This window comes from Petromyzon marinus, chromosome 8, assembly GCF_048934315.1.
Source record: "Petromyzon marinus isolate PM22_M1 ecotype Great Lakes invasive population chromosome 8, UKy_Petmar_22M1.pri1.0, whole genome shotgun sequence".
NCBI classification, from domain to species: domain Eukaryota; kingdom Metazoa; phylum Chordata; class Hyperoartia; order Petromyzontiformes; family Petromyzontidae; genus Petromyzon; species Petromyzon marinus.
The window spans coordinates 15494755-15515888 of NC_133674.1; the positions used below are offsets into that span (position 1 = coordinate 15494755).

A 21134-nucleotide genomic window follows, 5' to 3' on the forward strand; every position below is an offset into this window, starting at 1 on the left:
ACCAATCGGAGACGAGGGGTACGATAGGGGGCGGGGCGATCCCGGCGCTAAGAGGGGGAGCGCAGAGAGGCGTCGGCACCGCCACGAGCACGCGTTGTCAGGTACTGTACGCGCCAATGCTGCTGCTGCACCATCACCGCCACCACCATCGATTTCTTTACAACATTCCCAGCAACTTTTAAAAGTGACACGTGCATGGTTAACACTTTATACGTGCGTATATATGCCGGTCTGCGCGTATGAGAGTGCGGCGGTGCAGATTGAATGGGGTTTAATTAACCCCTTAAATATTTGTTTTCGGGCAGTGGCGCGAATGTTGAAAGAGGAGTTTTTTTTCGTTGCCACGTGCAAAGATGCAAGTGTCCGTTTGTGTATTGGCCATGTTCTTAGAAAGAGCTGGGGAATGTGTGTGTTTTTAGGGTTTGATGTTTTTTAGTGTTTTGAGAGCTACCGAGGGGTTGTTACCGAACAAGTCGAGACCGGTTTTCCCGTTGCAGTTAAAAGAGTTTTTGTTATGAGCCATTGTTTGGTCAATGATGGCCAACGCCGTCGCTTCTGAGTGCCATGTGTGAATTCGTTTCACTGGTGCTCTGCAACATAGCTGAAGTTGCAGTAGCCCAGCTACGTTGTGAACGCGTGTAAAATTGCTTTTTTAATAAAAAAAAAATATTCCATGTAAATTTACTTTTGAGATGCTAAGTATGTTTTGTTAGAGGCAGCTAATCAATTGCGTGGTTCCCCGGCCCACACTTGGACATGTTGTTGCTCAATGAATCGAAGGGCACGTCCGAGTCTTGTGGGCCAAGTTACAGGCCACCTGATCACTACAAGTTTACACTTGAATTTACTAACTGTTTTAAAACATCAGTTTTTGCAGACAATCCACGTTTTCATGTAGCTTTCACAAATGCGTTTGGTTACCGCACTGCCATTTGTAGTGTTTCTGGTCACTTTAATAACGTAATATTGTGTTGAATTTTTGTTTAACTTGACCAATCATGTGCACACATCCCAAACTACATCTGTATCCAAGGGCATGTGTGTATAGCCAAACGTGCAGTTACAGTATTTGCAGCCTTGGCTATGCATTTGCAGGTGTTGACGTTCCCATTGTTGCAGAAAGTTGCACGTTTTGGAAGTTGTGAGGTGATGTTGCTCACATTCCTCATGATGGAGGTAATACTGTATGGAGTGTAATACAGGATTAGTCTGGCATTTTGTTTCATGCGTTCATGAGCCTCTCAAAAGCTGCATATCATCATTGTCTAAAGTTCAATACGAGTTATTTGGGCTTAAGACGTCTTTGTTAAGGTATTTTTTTGAGCTTGCACGTTAATACCCTGTTTTCCAATGTTAATGTTTGCCTGTTTGTTTGCTTTGATATGTAATGTGTGTTTGTTTGCTTTGGCCACATAGCCCAATAAGCGTACAATTTGTCCAAGTTGTGTTTATAAAGCACAGACTCAATGTCACATGACCACAGGAATGGGGGGGTGAAGCCTTGTGTTCATGGGCACACGTATATTTGAGTACATGTTTCAGTAATTACGTCTGGTTGCAGGCTTGGAGTGTTTGGGGGAAAATTTATGGTCATTGTTAAACCAAAACATTGTGGCACGTGAATTCTGGCTGCTACTTGTCCAACTTTGGATGAAAATACGTGTGTGTTCATTTTCACACTTTTGTGTTTTCAGTTTCATTTATTTGGTATAGCCCTGTGAGCCATTCGGCTCTTGAATCGGGTGCAACCGCAACAAACAAAAACCAAAAACATGAACAAGAAAACATCTTAAAGTGACTATGCGCAAACAGAAAAATACGGGAAAAAACAGCAAAAACTTCCAGAAAAAGCGCTGTATACCAACGCTGTGTGCAAAAATCCCAGTGGGATGCAAGTCAAACAACAACAACCACAAAACAATTTACATTAAAGCTATCAGTCTAACTCCGTACTACAACAAACAAACATGGCCAACCAAAAAGTTTTTGAAATCCCCAAAATAAAGCCATAAAAGCAATGTAACAGTGATCATAGGAACTATGACCGAAATTTCACAGTAAACGACATAAACAACATGTACCACCAAACCTTGTAGCCATAGCTGTCTGCATGAGTCCACAACAGCAGGAGCAGCGGTAGGAGTATCAAGCATTTCCAATGCACCTTTAAAGACGTCACTTACACTTTGCAAAGCCCTTTTGCATTGAATGTGTTTTTGTTTCCAAGGTTTATCTGTCTGTCAAGGCGATGTCTACCGTGAAACGTCGACGGCGTAATGTTTTAAACAATACTGTAAAAGTTTGATCTACAGACAACTTTTATAGCACGTTACATACCTCGGCAACATGCATACTTTGCGCTGATGGGAGGAAGGGCAACTTCTGATACAAGCACGCCTGTAACTTACTCCTATGGGGTGTGCTTTTATCGGGCTCTGATGTACTGCAAGTTCTGCATTCCACCAGTTTGATTTTGTTAGACAACTGTGATGGTCGTTTAAGGTGGTGGAGTGCTGTGAGAAAGGCCACAAAGCCCATACGTGCAATTGTTTTAACTGAAGTACATGCAAGGTTGTTATAGTGCACGCTCCAGTTTCAGCAGTCCCTTCAGTGAGCTGTTATGATGGATAACCGCGTAAATAATTTAACTGTCAGGAATTTAATGAAACCACCAATTGACGGGTTATGCTATTTTCAGAATATAGGTACAAGTAGAATGTGAATTTAAAAAAAAATCCTGTAAAAGCCCATCCGTCAAGAAAACTACTAAGTGTAATTCCTCACTGATGAAAAAAGTTTAAATATTGGCTTGTTATACTCTATATATATTATTCATGGGTATTTTGTCCAGGATGAGCAAGCATTATTGGGGTTTGTAGTGTGGCAGAGAGGCCAACTTAGGCCAAGTTGTATTTTGTAAGTATTGCGTCTCTTATTGTTAATTAGAGGTGACCTGAAAACTGTCCCCCTAGACTGGCTCTACAAGCCACTCCACACACCTACGACAGTCAGTTTCGTCCCTAAGGCGTGCCTGGGGCAAATCCTTCAAACTAAACCGGTAGTATTAGATCTGACGCGCGGGGCCCCCTAAAGTGCGGGGCCCCCTAAAGCGCGGAGCCCCCCAAAGCGCGGGCCCTTCCAAAGCGCGGGGCCTGGGGCGGTCACTTTGATTCGCTGTACCCTAGGGACGGCTCTGACTATGATATAGGGTATGTGAAAGTCTGGTTCCGTTTTCGTATTGTGTTATCTTAACATCTAAACACAAACATTACATTAGCTCTGTAACAATGAATGAGGCTCAAAAAAGCGGTGTGCTTTAAATAGCTTTTCGTCTGAACTCCTGCACTGGGTTTACTGAAGTTCAAATGGTTTCGAATGCTAGTTAGTGCCACGAGGCTGCTTTAAGTGTTTTATAATTTTTTACTTATTCTTTGACAACTTTGCGCAAGTGTTTTACGATGCATTGTGGAATGTCTTATTTTCCATTACAAACAAAACAGTATAAACAATACAGTGATATAAATATTTACCATTTTGCTGTGACCAAGGCTCTAGAGTGTAACCAGGTCTCCATCCAAAATGAACATTTGGTTACCAATGTACGTTAGCAAATAGAAATAAAAAAAACTGCAAGATGCACCAAGAAACATGGAGAGTGCATGGTTGGCATTACGTTGAGAGACAAAGGAGAACGTGTATTCGAGAACATACACCTGTTTAAGACCTCGTATTGACTTAAACGTAAGTGGGCTTGGGCTGTACATGCCCCCTACAAGAGATGATGGTTGTTGGTCAAGAAGAGTGATGATGGAATGACAAGCAAAGGGAGGGTGTGGACTCAATGTATGTCCACTGTGAAGATAAAGTGATGAAATTGGCTTGCTGGCTGGAGCTGCTAGGTGGATTATGACATCACAACACTGGGGTATAGCCGGGGGTGGGGCTCGTGGAGGCATTCGTCCAGCAGTGGATTATATTAACGACGTTGTTTTCTTTGCCGCAGATGTCACAGGCGTATGATGTGACATTGTGAGATGACTTCACAAGCGTATAACTTGTGATACCATTGCCTTGGACAAAAATACTTTATTTATCGCCGAGTGCATTTATCGGTGAGTTTTGGGCAACGTTTTTAATAAATTTCCTCTATTCAAAAGGGCAAGTCCTTGATATTAATGTTTTATAATAAAGTTTATTTCATATTGGATCAAGAGTTGTCGTGCCTCCCTCGGTAAAAAATATATGGCCCATTTGCAAATTTTTAAAGTTGACTTCTGCGTTTGCTTTGACACTACAGTACCCACTGCCCTTAATTAGCCATGGTGAAGTGTTTGTTTTTAATTGCAGGGACCTTGCTTTGGATATTTTCGGTAACAACAGTTTTCTTGTCAAATCATCTGCTTTGGTGACATTCGGTAGCAGCTTGCCCAATTGATACAACCACTCACACAGTGGTCAGCAAACAGGTTTTTAAGGTTTATTTTTAGACCTCTTAAATCCTTCTCCCAAATCCAGTGGTGGGTTAGGAGGTGGGGCTGGTGTTGGCTTGCACTTCATGATGCCTTGAAATTGGGGCAAAGGTGACCCACAGCCTCGGGAAAGAGTGGAGGTGGAAGGGAAACCGGGAGAATGCTAATTACTTGTGAGCAACAATAAAAAAAGTAGTTGACTTACCACTGGAGCGTCTTGAGTTGTGGTGTTGCAAGACTGTTCTGTGTGTGAGCATTTTGCTTGCTTGTAAATGCCCTCGGGTTGTAATGTATATTAAAAAAAAGCCTTCAGTAAGCCAACATGAATAGAATTATAGTATATGTAAATCATGACTTCACCCAAAAGTCAGTTGAGTGGGTTATTAGTGTATACTGGTGTCTTGTAAAAAAAACTAGATTTAACGTTCAAACTCTTTTTAGTTTATTACACTGTGCCATGCAAATACAGGGTAATTAACATTTAATATTCTTGATACGGTTTACAAATAAAATGTTTACATTTTCTGACGTAAGCAACAACTTCCCGTTATTTTATACAACTTGAACTAACCACGCATTTCAAAGCTCTAAGTAAATCATTTTTTGATGAGCTCCAATCTGCAGGTGGTAAATAATTGATCATCTGCACACTGCACAATGCCCCCTGAAGGTCACCACAGTTTTTGGATGCTGGGTACGCTCAGAATAATCTGGAGTTTCGCCCCCTATAGATAGCTGACCTCTCCAGCTATCTGTCCAAGCTCCACCAAAGGATAATGGATACCCCAGCATTGGCAAGTCCCTTGTAGAAGAGACTGCATTTCAGATGCATTTTGTTAAACGATCGTTGTATGCTTGGAAAGGGAAGCAGCTGTTAATGTGTGAAGAGACATGCGAAAGAAAAATGCGTGCTTCTCATTAAGCACTGAGTTGATTTGAAGGTGCTGTAATGCTGACTGTTGCTGTGGCACATTGCATACGTATGATGTTTCAAATGGATGAAACAAAGATCCCCCGTATAGCCTTAGCAGACTGTTTGGGCAAGTGCTTATTAGCGAGCACCTATTAAGACCGGAACGGTACACGAGGGGGTGGGTGGCCAGCACAACGCCCGACCGTCTTTGTCTCCCTAGTGGCAATGTTGGCACACCGCACCAGATGCTCATTTGAGGCCGAGTCGACCTAGGATAGGCCCAGGATCAGTTCAGGTAATCGTCACTGGTGTTGGCCGTGAGCGGGAATTGAACCTGGGACTCCGGGTTTGTAGCGCCGCACGCTAACCACTACAACAACAACCGCCATTCGCCACTAAGTGGCGGTGACGTCGCCACGATGCTTGTGCCAGGCCATGTGCACCTTGAGGCTATCACGTGAAGTGTCGAACGTCCGCTGGCAGGAGGTCACGGGGCAGACCCAGATGCCACAGGTCGACTGACTAAGACGACTGGCTGATGCACCACCTGTGCCCCCTATTGTGCCAACTTGCTGTGCTTTAGCCACCTGGCGCTCCGCTCGTTGTTGTGAGCATCACTCCTCCGCCCTCCGTTGTTGTTGGAGGGTGACTGCCTCCAACTGCCCAGTAGCGTTTTTCACGAGCCTCCTCCACAGAGGCCAATCTTGACACCGCTGGTTCCAGTCATCGGCAAGTCCACTCAGCTCCACGTCCTCCTGTACCACATCACTCCGAACAAAAGCTGTTTAGGCATGCGGTGACTGGACATGCGGGCTACATGACCCAGCCAATGCAGCCTTGCCTACCGGAGGAGCTCACTGATGGGACTTTGCCCAGATCTTTCAAGGATTTGTGAGCTCCTCACACAATCCAGCCTGGTTAAACATAGGATGGATCGTTGGCAGGACAGCCTAAATGTTTCCAATCGGCAAAGATGCTCCATTATGGTGGTCCACGTTTCGCAAACGTAGAGAAGGGAGGGAATGACCGTGGCCGAGAAGACCTGAAGCTTCGTGCAGAGCGACAGACCAAGTAGCTTCCACACAGCGTTATGCAACCGATGAAAAGATAATGCCGCTCAACTGATTCTGAGTGAGACCTCGGCTGTCAAACCGGAGCCAGTCATGAGCACGCTGCCCAGGTATGGGAAACTCTCCACAACTGCCTCATCACCGATTGGGCGTTGTGGGGGTGGAGTGCTAGATGGTACAAAATACCCAGGTTGGTGCTTGGTTTTGGTGGGGCTGATGGAAAGGCCCCACCTCTTAGTGGTACGCTCCAGTTTCAGTAGCAGCGCCTCGAACTACCCCTCTGAGCAGCAATTACCAAATCATCAGCATACATAACGTGGTTGACCAATAGGGAGCCATCCCTTGACCACACCCGGGCATCGATCAGCCTCCCATTGTATCTGTACCAGATGGAAATTCCTCTGGTACAGCCATCAAAGACTTCACGAACTACGTGGTCGAAAAATATGTTAAATCATGTGGGAGCCAGAGGACATCCCTGTCGCACCCCAAAGTGACCAGCGAATGGCTTCGACTTCCGGCCACGTAGTTTTACCCAGGCCCGCTCACCATCATGAAGGTCCTTAATGATCGTGAGCAGAGGGTCAGGGACTCCGAAAGCACGAAGAACAACCCACAGCCCAGGCCTACTGATGGTATCATAGGCCTTGACCAGGTCAATAAACCACTACACGACCGCATGTACACACACACAGTGTGCTGTGGCTCGTTTTATCGGTTGGCTTGCACTTTTCCCCTTTGGCAAAGTTTGCGCTCATAAATGTAAGAGATTCGTTCTTACATCGTATAAAATTACAGCGCTCACCGCTATAACTATGGATTTGGCAAAGGAACGGCAATTTTGAAAATGGGTTAAAGGTGGTCACGTGTACATTTTAGTTTATACTTTTTAAATGTTACGCATGAGCAAACAATCCAAAAACTTATACTTGACAATATGTATTTTATCAAAATGAATAGGCTTAAAAGCAGCTTAGTTTCTCTCCATTAACCACAAAGTGTTTTTCTATATTACATAGCCCAATTGTTTAAATGTTACCTTTACTCTAAATTGTATTGCAATTACCCATATTCTTAGATTGAAACTTGTGCATTAATACATATTATTCAACACACCAGACACAAGGTATTTTAAAGTAATATTATTTATTAACTTTGCACATTGTGGAATTGAATCCTGGAATGCTAACATAAATAGCACCATGACCGTAATGATAGTGAATACCATCGAGAAATACCAGTACCACTTAACGGCTGTCTACCCTCGCAAGGGTTTTCCCGCAACACTTGTTTCAGAGGTGTTGTCGACAAGCTTGACACAAATGTAGGCTGGTTTTTTAAAATATATTGCAAAATATTTGTTTCTTGCTGCTACCTTTTTAACTTTCTCTTCAAGCTGTTAAGAAGTTGAGCTTTTGACATCGCATTTAAATCGCTGCAAGTCCTATGTACAAGTTGCCAGCTGAACTTTGGATTGTGGGATAAGAAGACGTCTCTATGATCTGGCTAATCTGTCTGAACTTTGCTGCACATAGTTTATATTGATTCATCTGTGAATGCTGAACAGCGTGACCTTCATGACCTTTCTTTACCTTTTTACCTGTGACCTACTTTTGGTTTCCCAAATGGTAGATGTGCAATATAATCGTTACGTAAATTTGGCTGTTCATTTGGAGCTAATTCTATCATACTTCTTATAGTTACTTTCCTGGTGAACTTTGGGTTTATTATCTTGATGTTTATTATGCTTATTGCGCTGCCATGTTGTACAGTACTTTTCCTTGCACATAATTTAACCTTTGACACATTTTTTTACGCTCGTAATGGTCACTTACCTGGTTATGAACTTTAACGTTTTATAACATCGAGTCTGTACTATTGAGCGTGTAGCGAAGCCAGCTACGGTTAGATGGGGTCATCTGCTAAGGATGCTGAAGAAAGACTCCCCCGGGAAACGTTTGAAGGACGTCCTCCAGTCATTAGACCCAGAGACCGGGTGGTGCGCCTGGTCGAGGAGAGACCACCGATCCGGGAGCCACAGTTGATGCCACTGGCAGAGGACAGGACAGGTTGGAAGACTTTGGAGTCGCTGCCCCCGTGACCCAATTCGGTTCGGAAGAGCGGGCCTATATTGATTGATGTGATATAACATGTTTAGCGTCGTGATAATTTTTTTAATTAATCGTGTTAGATACTATTAATGCATAGGTGCTCATGTACAAAAAAAACACTTCATGGATGTGCACAACAAATTGTAACATAACTATGTGGAGATTATTGGCAAATAAGCAGGAAAATAAACCGGTGTTCCTAGTTTAAAATGGGTTTTGTGTGTGGAATTGCTTTCATCGTCTCCACCCTCTTCTCCACATAACCCTTACAAATATGCGCTCTTACAGTGGAGAGTGAAATCTAATGCTCAACTCCATTCCCGATCTAGACCAAGTTGTTTCAACCATCAGCTCCGTGGTCACATCTTGCCCAAATGGCCTGCTAAGAGCGAAAGCTCCAAGACGTGAAGATACAAACGTTATGTATTGAGATGAAAGTGAGATAAACAAGAAAGTGTCTACCGTGTGATGTAAAATAACATTTCCTTATGACGTGTAATGTGGCGTGGCCTGCCATCACACGGTAATTGTACACGTACTTCCAGAAAATATATCCAAACCCTGGCTTAGACAGTGCCATGAGATATGTTCGGTTAACTCTTGTGGGTTCATTACTACTTCCACGTCAGGAATCTCCAGAGCTTACAATGACTTGAAGTAAAAAAATTAATGTAAAATTGGGTACCCATCCCTGCAAGAACCAACTTAAATATCCTGGCTATGACTCCAGCAAATCCCTTCACCATCTCGCAGTTCTTATCTCTGGCAGTGCACACATCACATCGTTTCTTTCAAGGCAAAAAGGCGTAGTCTATCAAGGGGTTGTGTTATTTGTATGTTGTGCACATTTTTTGCAAGGTTTGAAAACACATTTCTGGTCTGTTAAGCTTTTGAACTTTGATTTGGGGGTTAAGGTCTCTGCCCTTGTGGATATCTACACTTGGCCGCATACTGCTGCGATGCTTACTGTGCTTGTCAATCGGTTGTCATGTTTGATCACGGTGTTCAATACGTTTTGTTTCAGATATCCAATACCACATATTATAGGTTTAAACAACTTAATTCTAACTTGGGTACGGGTAAATGAGGTACCACATTCAACCGCAGTGCATTGTGTGAAAATTTGCAAACAGTACGAAAGGTAAAACCTTTAATGCCCGCGTCATTCATAAGTCTTTAACACTGGGATTTTTAAAGACACTTATGCTCTGAACACACAAATCCTTTACAGTATTAGCATAAAAATAGGGGTTTTCCCCTTTTTTCTGGCAACAAAACTGAAACGTTTTTACAAGGAATCATGTGTGTATTAACCACGATTCTTTGGTCAAAATGCAAACAAAAAACATACTGATAGTATATGCATTGTCCTTGAAACTGATTGGTCCACACCAGAGACGGCTTTCGTTTGAGCCTCATCTCAATTGGTGGAAGACCAGAGGACGCCAAATGGCGTCCAGCTCAAAGGCAATGCACTATCAAAGTAATGAGGGCTCGGGGTTAAGCATCTACATCATTAGATCTCCTTTACCAGTACCAAAATATAATAATAGGGTTCATATTCAACATTGTCTTGCGCAACATTGCATTGTTTATCCCTGTCGTATTTGAAAACAAAAATTAAATATATTTAAGCCAGGAGTTTGTTTTAATTTACCAAGTGCAACCTTTTTAGTCTGCTTTCCTCAATTTTCATGTGATCCGAGTGTGAGCTGCCTTGGGCTTAGATGCCCCCAACCAGCTTCACTGAGCCAAACAGCTGTGTGTCGTACACATTATACTTGCAAAAACAACTCTACGTTGCTCCCATGACCCCTGGTTTAAAACGCGTTGCTCAAATGAACATTATGTTAGCTTCCGGGGGGGGGGGGGATATTTCAAATTATGACAAATAAAAAATAATTTGGATGATTTCTAACTTCATCGTTTTATTGAAATAACATCACAGAAGTGGTAATTTTCGTAGTTCTGTAATTCCTTGCAAAGTTACAATTCCAGATGGTATGCAATTGTCTAAGTCTTTGAATTACAAATGTTAATTTTAATGGGTTATTATTGTGCACGGTAACAACTGTTCTCGCTTGAATATATCACCTTTATAACTGTCAAATTGGAGGCACTGAATCTAAGCTGCATGTGTATGAGTTATATCTGCAATGCAAGCAGTGCATAGCAGGAATGTGACCATTGCAATTTATTTTTCCATACTCAAAGAAAACTCCATTGAGGTAGGTGGTAATAGTGAAAATGTATGTACGTTCACCTCTGCACTGCATGCAGGTGTTGCTTATCATATTAATTATTGTTTAAACCTTGAGGGTGAGGGTATGCTGAGGGTTTAATTTGTTAGAGGACGTTTGACCGTGCATCCAGCACTATGTATAGCTTTAAGTTACGTACGGAATCTCTAGTCGGCTGTGTGATGGTCTTATGACTTTGTTCCATTGGCTGCATTCTGTGTGAAAGGTAAGTGAGGCTGGTATTGAGGGGTGGGGGACGTTTGACTGGAGTAAGAATAACTTTAGGCTGCAGCACAGGGACGGATTGCCAGTTTGCACCTGCAATTCAATGCCCTAAATGACCTCTGTTTCTGTCTGCTCATTGGCATTCTGGGGTAAAGGCCACACGGAGAGCCATCCCCATAGAGCACGGGTCGGCAACCTGCGGTTCCGGAGCCACGTGCGGCTCTTTAAGGACTGCTTCATGACGTTATTTATTAAGGACCCACTGTCTCGTATTCACATGCAATATTATTTTTTTTTACCGAATTCGAAATAAATGGCTTGTTAGTTTGATTCTTGACCCCTGCCATAGAGTAATATGTAGCTGAAAAAGGGCACGTTCATTTTAAATATTTATCAATGCAGTGTGTGGCAATTGGCTGATCTGGCCTGACAATTGATTGTCAGGATTTGAAAAGGCTCTTTGTTAATTTCCATGGGTTGAGGTGACAGGTTACTCTGGTTCATTAGGGTTCTCGTATCAAGGACATAGCTACATTTAGATGGGTTTTGTTTATATGTTGAAATTGAAGTGTTTGGTTTCTCTCCGAGTTAGTCAACAGATGACTGTTGGATTGTATTGGATGTCTGTGTCATGGCTGTCTTTGAAAATACATTTTCGTGCCCCTGAATTTTATGTTGGAACTGAAGCTGCCAATAGTTAAAACTTTCTTTATTCAACTTTTTAAAAAATGCTTACCTTCTCTCTGACTTTGAATAAACTGACTCGTCGCATTTGTTTTGGCCACTTTTAAATGGCCAACAAGATTCCGTATATCGGCTGTGGGTATCGCAGGATATTTTTTTTATTCTTTTGTTTATTAAAACCAGCACAGTATACCAAGTTCAACATTAATTGCAGTATAATTGTGTTTCAGATGTAGCATACGATCTTATGCTGAACCCTCACTTTCCAATGTCATAACCAACGTTCTGCAAGTGCAGCCGTAATCAACATTTGCAATGTGAATTGTGGTAGAAAGGGCATTTTGTGCGTTGTGCTTTGCAACATTGTATAAAAACAACTAATACACAGCTGTTGACTTTGGCAAAGATGCACTGATTGCTTTTTGTTCTCTGGAAATGAGCGAATGTGCACGTTGTGATTATAAAACTGAAATTAACAATAATAAATTAAAATGCTTCTTACTACAGTTAAAAAAAATTCTCAAAGTGACACTCAGTTCTAGAAATGTCTTGGTTTGCAAATAAGGGTGGGGCTCATCTTGCCCCTGTTCAAGTCGAGGCTCAGTCGTTCCTCTTTCCTACTGCCCGTCTAAAATAAATGACCACTGTAACCACATTTATCTGTGTCACTGGAACCCCAAATTAATTACATTGCTGTTTTTCACCGACAAGATAAGTATACCCAGAAATGATTCGTGCCATTATGTCATTTACACACAGTATGACGCACCCCAGCAGCCTCGGCGGATAATAGTGTCTACCGTAATTAGACTCGTGTGAATGATGGCCAGTGCGCGAGTCCTGACTGCAGGACTCGCGCAGGAATACGATGAACTATAAAGCTCTTTCACAGATGTCCAGTAGGGGTGGATAAGAACATTACAACAACAAAAAATGCAAAAACACGATGGTAGTGCAAAGTATACGAAAGGTGAACAAATCACCCAAAAAATATACAAATTAAATTAAACCATCCCCATCCTACCAGGAAAAGCCCACTCGGGTATTAACTTATTTTTCAGAAGCGACCTGGCCACAATTGATATCTCAACAAAGTGGCTTATCACGTGGAAAATGTATATCAACAAAATAATTTAAATAATTTCAATGTTCCGTGTGTACCGCAGGCAAGATGCAGTCTGCTCAGGAGGTGCTGAAGACGTTGCGGGTGCCCGAGCTGGATGAGGTGCGTCAGTACGTGCGCTCGCTGCCGGCGCCGGCGCTCATGGGGCTGGGCGCGCTGGGCACCATGACGGCTTACTGGCTCGCCACGCGACCCCGCGCTCTGTCCGCACCCTGCGACCTCTCAAAGCAGTCTCTACCCGTCAAGGTGAGGTCACCTCCTGCTTCTTACGTTTTTTTTTTACCTTCTCCCTCCCACCCCGCCACCCTCCCCTTTCACAACTTATTTCAATTGTGCTACCGGTGTCGTGTTGTGAAAAGGAAGAATCCATTCTGAAATCTCACAGTGCAGCTTGCTCCCATGTGTCCAGAACAGGCAGGGGAAAATGTTTTGTAGGTCTTCTCTAAAAAAGCGATTTGAAGTGGCCTTTTTATTATTTTCACAGTTGTGAGGGGACACTCCTGCAAGCTCTACTATGAGATTGCTGCATGACGGTCGGACTAATATGCATAATTCTCAGAGCTGAAATGTCGCCAACTTAAGCACAAAGCCAAATTTTATATCATTTTTTGTGCAGTCACTGGTGACCAGGTTTAAACCGTCAACTCTTAACACTCGGGAAACCACATTTAATCGTGGGAAGCTGCCCATATTTTAACACATCTCAGCAGTGCCAGCTCATCGCTCTGAACTCTGAGAAGCCGGTCATGGTCACCTCTGCTAAAGTGCCCATCATCACATGGGTTTGGCAGGGTTGGATTACATTTGTACACGTGTGGCCAAGTGTGTGCTGAGTTGAAGCTTCACCCCCTTGTTTGCATGGGTTTACTTGTTGCTCCAGTTTCCTTCCACACTTGGCCAAACAATCACAAAGCTTAAATCTCCTGAAAATACGATTAAGACTAGAGCTGGGACCATGAGTCTGTCATGCTGATTATACGATTGTGAAACATTTGAATCGACTCTTTTTTTTGTGGTTGATTATTCAGCTCACTGTAATGATTGCGGCCCACCTGTACAATCCTTCCCACTAGAGGCTAGAGATATGAGAATCGGAATGTTTATTTAGACTGGAGGAATCTGATGGGCTATGAAGCTCTTTTCACAGCTGTCCGGTCGGGGCACAGGGTCGGCAAGTTACAACCAAAAAAATCAATAGGGACACCCTGCAGGCCACGCCAAGCGGCATGACGTCACCCGAGCATCTCTTGTTACCTCCCTTCCACCGGCACGAATGGGAACAGAGCCGAGACATTTTTATGCCAACTATTTTCCTCTGGCTTTTTTTTTAGATGGACATACATTCTAAAAAAAGAAAACAAATATTTGGAGTATAGCCAGAAAGTATGTTTTCAATGTCACGGGGTGCCTCAGTCATTGACTCCTAGTAATACTGAACAAAGTGAGCTGAGACTTTTTACACTTGTTTGGTAAAAACAAGTTTAACTTTGTTCGTCCTATAATCATAAAATATGTAAACATCCTTTCTTGCGAGTGAGTCGCTGGGATCCTCTAGAATTTCCTATTTATGGTCACAACATTGCACACATATTTCATACATTTTATTTTAACATGGTACAAAATAATGAGTATAATGACCAACAACTGGCAGAAGAATAGCTGTTAGCAAGAGTAATGTTTTTTTTTAAATTAGTATATCAAGGCAATTAATCAAATGAGTTCAAAATAATTGCAGGACACATTTATAAGCCCATGTGTTGTTAACGTGGCCAAGAAAGGCATGATTGCTGAGCGCTTAACAAGCACTCTTCTGTTTACAAGTAGTTTCTTACTTTGAAAGAAGTGTGTATTTTGGCCAAGCAAGCATTTCCCATGCTAGAATGGCTCTTAACAGAATGTGCACCTTTATGTGCACAAAACAGCAAGCACACCGTCAACTTTGTGTGAGTGTGCCTCAGGTGTAGCACTGTTATGAGTGGACAGCCTGGGTGAATGGGTTCCTCAAAACAAAACCATTAGACTAAAGCATCATTATGCATGTCCCATGTGGTTCTCTGCCAAGTTATTACTCGCTTTTCATTAAAAGGGCTTTGCCCTGGTATTCGATAGGTGTGTTCACTTGCTTGTGTTATTCATTAAGTGACTCGCAGTTCAGTAATCGGCTTCGGGAGCAGCCTGGTGAACATATGAAAAATGCTGCCAGCGAACAATTGACACAAGCAGTACCGCTTATCCGAGCCCTTGCATGGCCAAGAAGTGTAACTCCCAGGAACGGAACAGATTCTTCCTATTATCCACATTTAGCCACTCTTTACCGCTGGTAAAATTAGCCAATTATTTTATTAAACAAAGGATTATATGGTCGATCCACCGTGCCCTCCACATAAAATCAGGAAAGGGAATTTCCATTGGTTTATGTTCACTTTTGACTTGATAATCTAAATATAATAGGGGTCCAGGAAAATACGTTTTAGATGCATACAATTCTGATGACGTCCCCTACCACTCCACAACCTCTTAACATTATTTTCCCCCACTCGCCATCATTGGTAACTTTACCTGTAATACATGCTTGGTCATTGGAGATAATCTATATCAGTATAAGTGGCAGAAACCTTGGAATAAGGATTAAACCTCTTGACTTTAACTGGTTTTAGCTGCCTTTATTAGTTGGATCGTTTGTGGGGGTATTATTTTAGGGCTTGAATTACAAAAAACATGAAAATGTTATGTTCTTTAAATTGGATGCATTTGCATCACTGTTGTGTGCGCATAGTTTTATATATGTTGCATGTTTCTCTTGTCAATACTTCTCATTGCCGTGAAGTTCAGCAATTTTAGACATCTCATTTTCTCATGTTCCTGTTTTATAAGTCGTATTGAGGCAATGCATTTGATATTGGTCAATTATGTGGGTGATGCTTTTATCATTCTGCAGCTCTATAATCATGAGTCTTTTTTTTGCTTTTTAGATATCCAACTTAAAATTATAAATACTTCTTTGCTCTTAATGCGTGGGCGGCGCATCAATTCCTGTCCTGCTGATATATTGTATAATCGTGTTGGTGCAAGCTACTCAATTCGGCACCATGATGTTGACCCTATACCTTTACGTATTTACTCTCAATGATTACAATAACTTGTTATGCTCTTCGATGACGGTGAGTGAATTAATTAATGTTTCTGTGCTTGAACAAATGATCTAGTACTCTGCAATGTGTATCAATTCTGTGGAATATCAAAACGAATGCATTGACAATGATGGCATGCCATGTGCCCTGAACTTACGCAGGCACCCATAATAACTCCATGACTTAGGAGAACCACCTACGATGTCCTAGAACATGGTGCTGGCAGCGGTGTTATGGCAAGCTTTCTGCCGAGCCTTGGGTGATAGGAAATTTCTCTTCGCATGTGTTCGCTGAAACCCTGCCCTCTTGCCAGGGCCGCGAGTACCAGCGCAGGAGTCCACTCGTACCAGACGACGATACATTCTTCACGTATTTTTATGAGGATGCCCGCACAGGATATGAAGTATTCCAAAGAGGACTTCGAATTAGCAGTGAGTATCCTGATCTTTTTTGTCTTTGTGTTTTGGTATATTAAAATGAATGGATGTAGCACTACCAATTGTTTTAAAAATGAACTCTTGAGTTCATCTGGCCTCCCATCGGAACACGTTTTTATTGTTGTAATTGCCTTCCTTTTCTTTGTTCGATGTTTTACATAAACCGTAATAGTGAGCTCATTTACTCTTAATAGCAGTGTCTCTGGGTATCCTTATCGACCTCTAAAAACAAGACCCACATTCATTGGCAAAACAACAGCTGACGTTGTCTAATTCTATTTTTATGGGCAGTGTTTAGCTGCGAAATAATTATCATGGCAAGTAGTTTTTTTATGTTAACTTTAGCTCGTGCTGTAATTCACTGTTGCAAGCAGTGAAGATCATTAGTCATTACAATGGAATATAGTAATTGTTACCATACTCTTTGGATCTTTCGGTAAAGTCACGTAAATGGAAAAATAATAGCGATCGCAACACAGGCAATCGTCTCACCTGAAGACGATTGCCTGTGTCGCGATCGAAACGTCGTGATCTATTATTTTTCTATCTACGTCACTTTACCGAAAGACCGAAAGAGTCCAACACCAGTGGAGACTAGGCTCTAAGAAAAGCCGTCTCGGGTGTGGACCAATCAAATTCAAGGACAGTGCATATTATTATCAGAGTTGTCTTTTTTTTTGCATTTTGACTGCTTGTGGTGTGGTTATTGCAAACATGATGCCTTGAATAAAGGTGTCAGTTTTTGTGCCAGTTAAAAGGGTAAAACCTATTCCTATGACTTAGTTATAGTATCGTGCATGCTTCATGTCAGAGTGAAAATTAAAGTATGTTGTGCAATTGCGAATGTCAATGATTGAGGCTAAAAAGATGTATGGCATTTAAAAATAAAAGTTACGACCGTTTTAAAAACAACACGAATATTCCGCATGAAATCATTGTGCCCCAAATTGTACAAATGTCACGCTCGACACCACAAGCAAGGTGCGTTTATAAATTGTTAATCCCGAAAATATTGTGCTGCTCTTGCAATTTAGATAATGGACCGTGCCTTGGCTACAGGAAACCAAATCATCCCTATGAATGGATCTCTTACAAAGAGGTGAGAACACCTTGGCGGTGGAACACCGGTTGACTGGTGATCTGGAAGAGAGCGGTAGGAATCTGTTTAGGAATAATAGAGGGAGGTGGTGTCTGCAGACCTGCTGTCAGTCACAACAAGCAAAGGAAATACAAATATCCATCAAAAATGCACGTGTGTGCAGGAGTTGTGTGTGGTGGTGGTTAATTGTATTTGGAGTACGTGATTACGGAAATTCGGCAGTGTAATAGCATTGACGTTTTAGGAGATTATAGATTTCGCCACACGTTAAGGTGTGCATTGGATGTACAAAAGCCTTATCCAGGCCATTAGCTCACAAGCACTGAATAGAATTTGGAGTGCAGTCAACAATAGGCAGCAGTGGTGGGGTAAATTGTGTGTACGCCCACCTCTTCAAAGATAGCCAAGTACCCTCTACTGGTGGGGCTCTTGAACTTTCTCTCGTGGAGACCTTTCCGCCAGCAGTGGCATGAGCATAAACTTGCAGGGCTGCTCCTTTTCCCCCAAAACTGTGAATGTGCTACCGAGGGAGTTGAGATCGGTGGGTGCTATTTGGCTGTCTGCTGTACTTAACCGCACTTTATTGGAAGGGGAGGGCGGGAGGTGGCACACCAGTGTCGAAGCACTGGTTTAGACCACCCAACTCAATAAAGTTATGAAAATGTGGCCATCCACACACAGCATTGCAGCAAAGACATGTTCTCATTAGAACTCATTTCCTATCTCATCAGTTAAGAAATGTTCGCTGCTGCTGCCATATGCCTCTGGGGAGCCCCCATATATTGAGGACTTGTACCTTTACACTATGGAGACCTCATTAGCACTTGCCTAAAGGAAGCGACAATTTAAATGTAACTGACAGGAAAACCCATCGCAACAAATAATAAATGCAGGTTGGAAATTAATTGAGCTTAAATATTTAATTGCACGCAAAGGTGTGTATTTCACAAGCTCAAGAGAACTGAATATAGCTATTTTGTCATTTATACCACCAGCTCAAATAGAGTTTAGAAATTGTGGCAATCCCAGCAGGCAACAGTGATGCAGAGTCATATGGCAGCAGCAGCAAACATTGACTGCTGTACTAATGAGTTGTAATGAGTAAGAAACCTGGTCTACAGGAGTCTTCGCTTTACTGTTGCCTGTTGGGATGGCCACATTTTCTCAATTCATTGAGTTGGTGGTCCGCGACAAATTGGCCACACTTTCAGTTCTTTTGAGCTGGTGTTTTGGATCAGGCTCAGCTCAAGTGCATGCGATGCATACCTCTGTGTGGTCAATTTGTTTGTTTCCAGCCTACATTAATTGTTTCTGTTGTTGATGGGTTTTGTTATTTTACAGAATTGAAATAAGAGATTGATAGTGCTGAGTGGATGTATTACAAAGGGGCGGGGGGTGGCGAGAGTTATACTGTTGGGGGACCACCAGCTTGGGATGTTTACAATGCAGTTTCATTCGTTGCCATTCTGTTTCACTTTTTAAAACATGAACTTGTGAAAGTATTCTCAATGCTCACGGTAAAATTGGAAGCCCTGATGCCACAACAAGAGAAGTGAAACTCAAATCCACTTGTACTGTACAGAACTTCATACTAAACACGGGTATGGCCGATCACTTCTGCACTCATCTTAGGAGTGAAGCATGTCACACCCAGCTGCGAATCCCCAACTTCCTTTCTAAAAACACAGATTTATGCGGCTCAAGCCCATGACAGCTGAACTGCCATCAATAGAAGATTCCCCCTGAGCTCATTCTATGCAGTCCCATGGTCACTGACACAAACACATGCCCTGTGTTCACTGGTTTTTTTACCATCTCTAACGGAAGCTCAGACTTATGCACATGAACTTGGCAGCCACATTCCTGGGTTTGGCCGCATAACTGCAATGTGGTTCAAATATTCATTGACATCTTTGGAGCTTGTGTTGAGAAACTGCATATTATTGAATGTTCTTTGATTATCCAAACCATTACATTATTCTTAACTATTATAATTGCTTTGCAGCCATGTATATGTATGGATTGCATCATATTAAGAGCTTTAAAACATTCTTATGTTTCCTTAAGTGCCTCCAATATATTAATTTTTTTCCACTAATTGCAGAAACATGCTCTCAGTGTCTTATCACAAGGGAGCAAATGCTGAAGTTAAACGGTTGTTGGTGTTTCTATAGATATATAGACGGATTTGACGAGCCGCGCTTGTTAAATGAACACTTCTTGGAACACTATAAATATGAGCACGACATCTGAGCAACAGCCCCTTGCACAGTTACTGAATACAACTACACTTCTTTTCTTCGTCAGTAGGCCTTTTCCACATTAGTCCCTTCAATTGCCAACATTCTCTGCACCTCCCATTAGCACGGTTGGCTACATACAGTGCGAAAGAAGTTCTACACACATGCCCGGTCACATGACTCGCCAGAATCATCGATACATTACTATATACTTTGCATGGTGTAAACGCAGTTGCATCTCAAGACGCTCAAGAACAGTGGGCAGATTTACTTTCGAGGGATGGTCAAGTAGAGCCAGGTGGGAAAAAAGGTGGGGGTATTTGCACTTGGGCAGGGAGTTGACAGCACAGGTGGCTGTGGGAAGTTAGTTCCATACAATTGCGGCAGCAGAGGATAACGTGAAAATTCTCACCGAGCGAAGGTTCCCTGGTGGCTTAATTCAAAAGCTTTGTTTGCTGGAATGTAGAGTTTGTGGCAGGGGAATAGTGCGATGAGAGGTGAGGCCTCTCTTCTTCACGAGCCACACAGCAGCATACGAGCATTGTTTTTCGTGTCTGAGCATCTTGTTCGGTTAATAATTTTCTAAGTTATGTTTATAGTGTTTTTTTTTTTACCCTCCGAAGACTCATTCTGAAGCAAGTGAGTCTATTTTTCACTGGTAATTTTCTGAGACCAGGTGCTGATTTTCATGCCAGAGGATATACGACTAAACTAATCACTTTATTTTACCAGGTAAGGTCCACTGCTATATATCTCTTTTTCAGAAGTGACCTGTCCAGGAATTATAGCCCAAGGAAGTGTCTTATAATGTGGACATGTATAGCAGCCAGATACTCTAGATATGATGTCTCTGGCTACCCCTTTCCCCCCCCCCCCCCGAGTACCATAACAAATGTTTGTCCTATTATGTGCATCTGTGTTTATTCCGCAGACTTCGGATCGTGCAGAGTATCTGGGGTCAGGGTTCCTGCACCTTGGGGCAAAGCCATCGTCTGAGCAAGTCATCGGGATCTTCTCACAGAATCGGCCTGAGGTGATGGCACTAATCTCTCGGCTCTTCCACAACATGTTCCATGCAATGCCCTTTCAAATTGCCATCGCCAGGCGTGTGGAGCATTGCATCTATTCATCTATTGATGTCGATATTTACACTCGCAATGCATGTATCAAATTGTGCCTGTGTGACTTGATTATGATTTATGCAATTGGTGTACTAAACTAAAATGTATGCCAATATAGCAAACAACTGCAAATCGGACATAAACAACAGGAAACTATTCATACGAGATGTGAAACTAATGGTACATTTAATCGATGTTGACACATGGAGCATGCAGGGCTCTTATATTCGATTCGTATGTTGTATGCAATTTCTTTACATAATCCTTGCAG

At 42.4% G+C, this 21134-nt stretch overlaps 1 protein-coding gene across 1 annotated transcript in view; it reads left to right on the top strand.

Annotated features, from left to right (window-relative positions):
- Positions 1 to 21134, top strand: part of LOC116940276 (long-chain-fatty-acid--CoA ligase 1) — a 43143-nt gene continuing 22009 nt past the window's right edge. The window contains exons 1-5 of the mRNA XM_032949853.2: positions 1 to 101; positions 12879 to 13081; positions 16280 to 16397; positions 17438 to 17502; positions 20674 to 20775. Coding sequence (XP_032805744.1) covers positions 12884 to 13081; positions 16280 to 16397; positions 17438 to 17502; positions 20674 to 20775 — 483 coding nt within the window. The 5' untranslated portion in view covers positions 1 to 101; positions 12879 to 12883. The remainder of the gene's footprint in view (positions 102 to 12878; positions 13082 to 16279; positions 16398 to 17437; positions 17503 to 20673; positions 20776 to 21134) is intronic.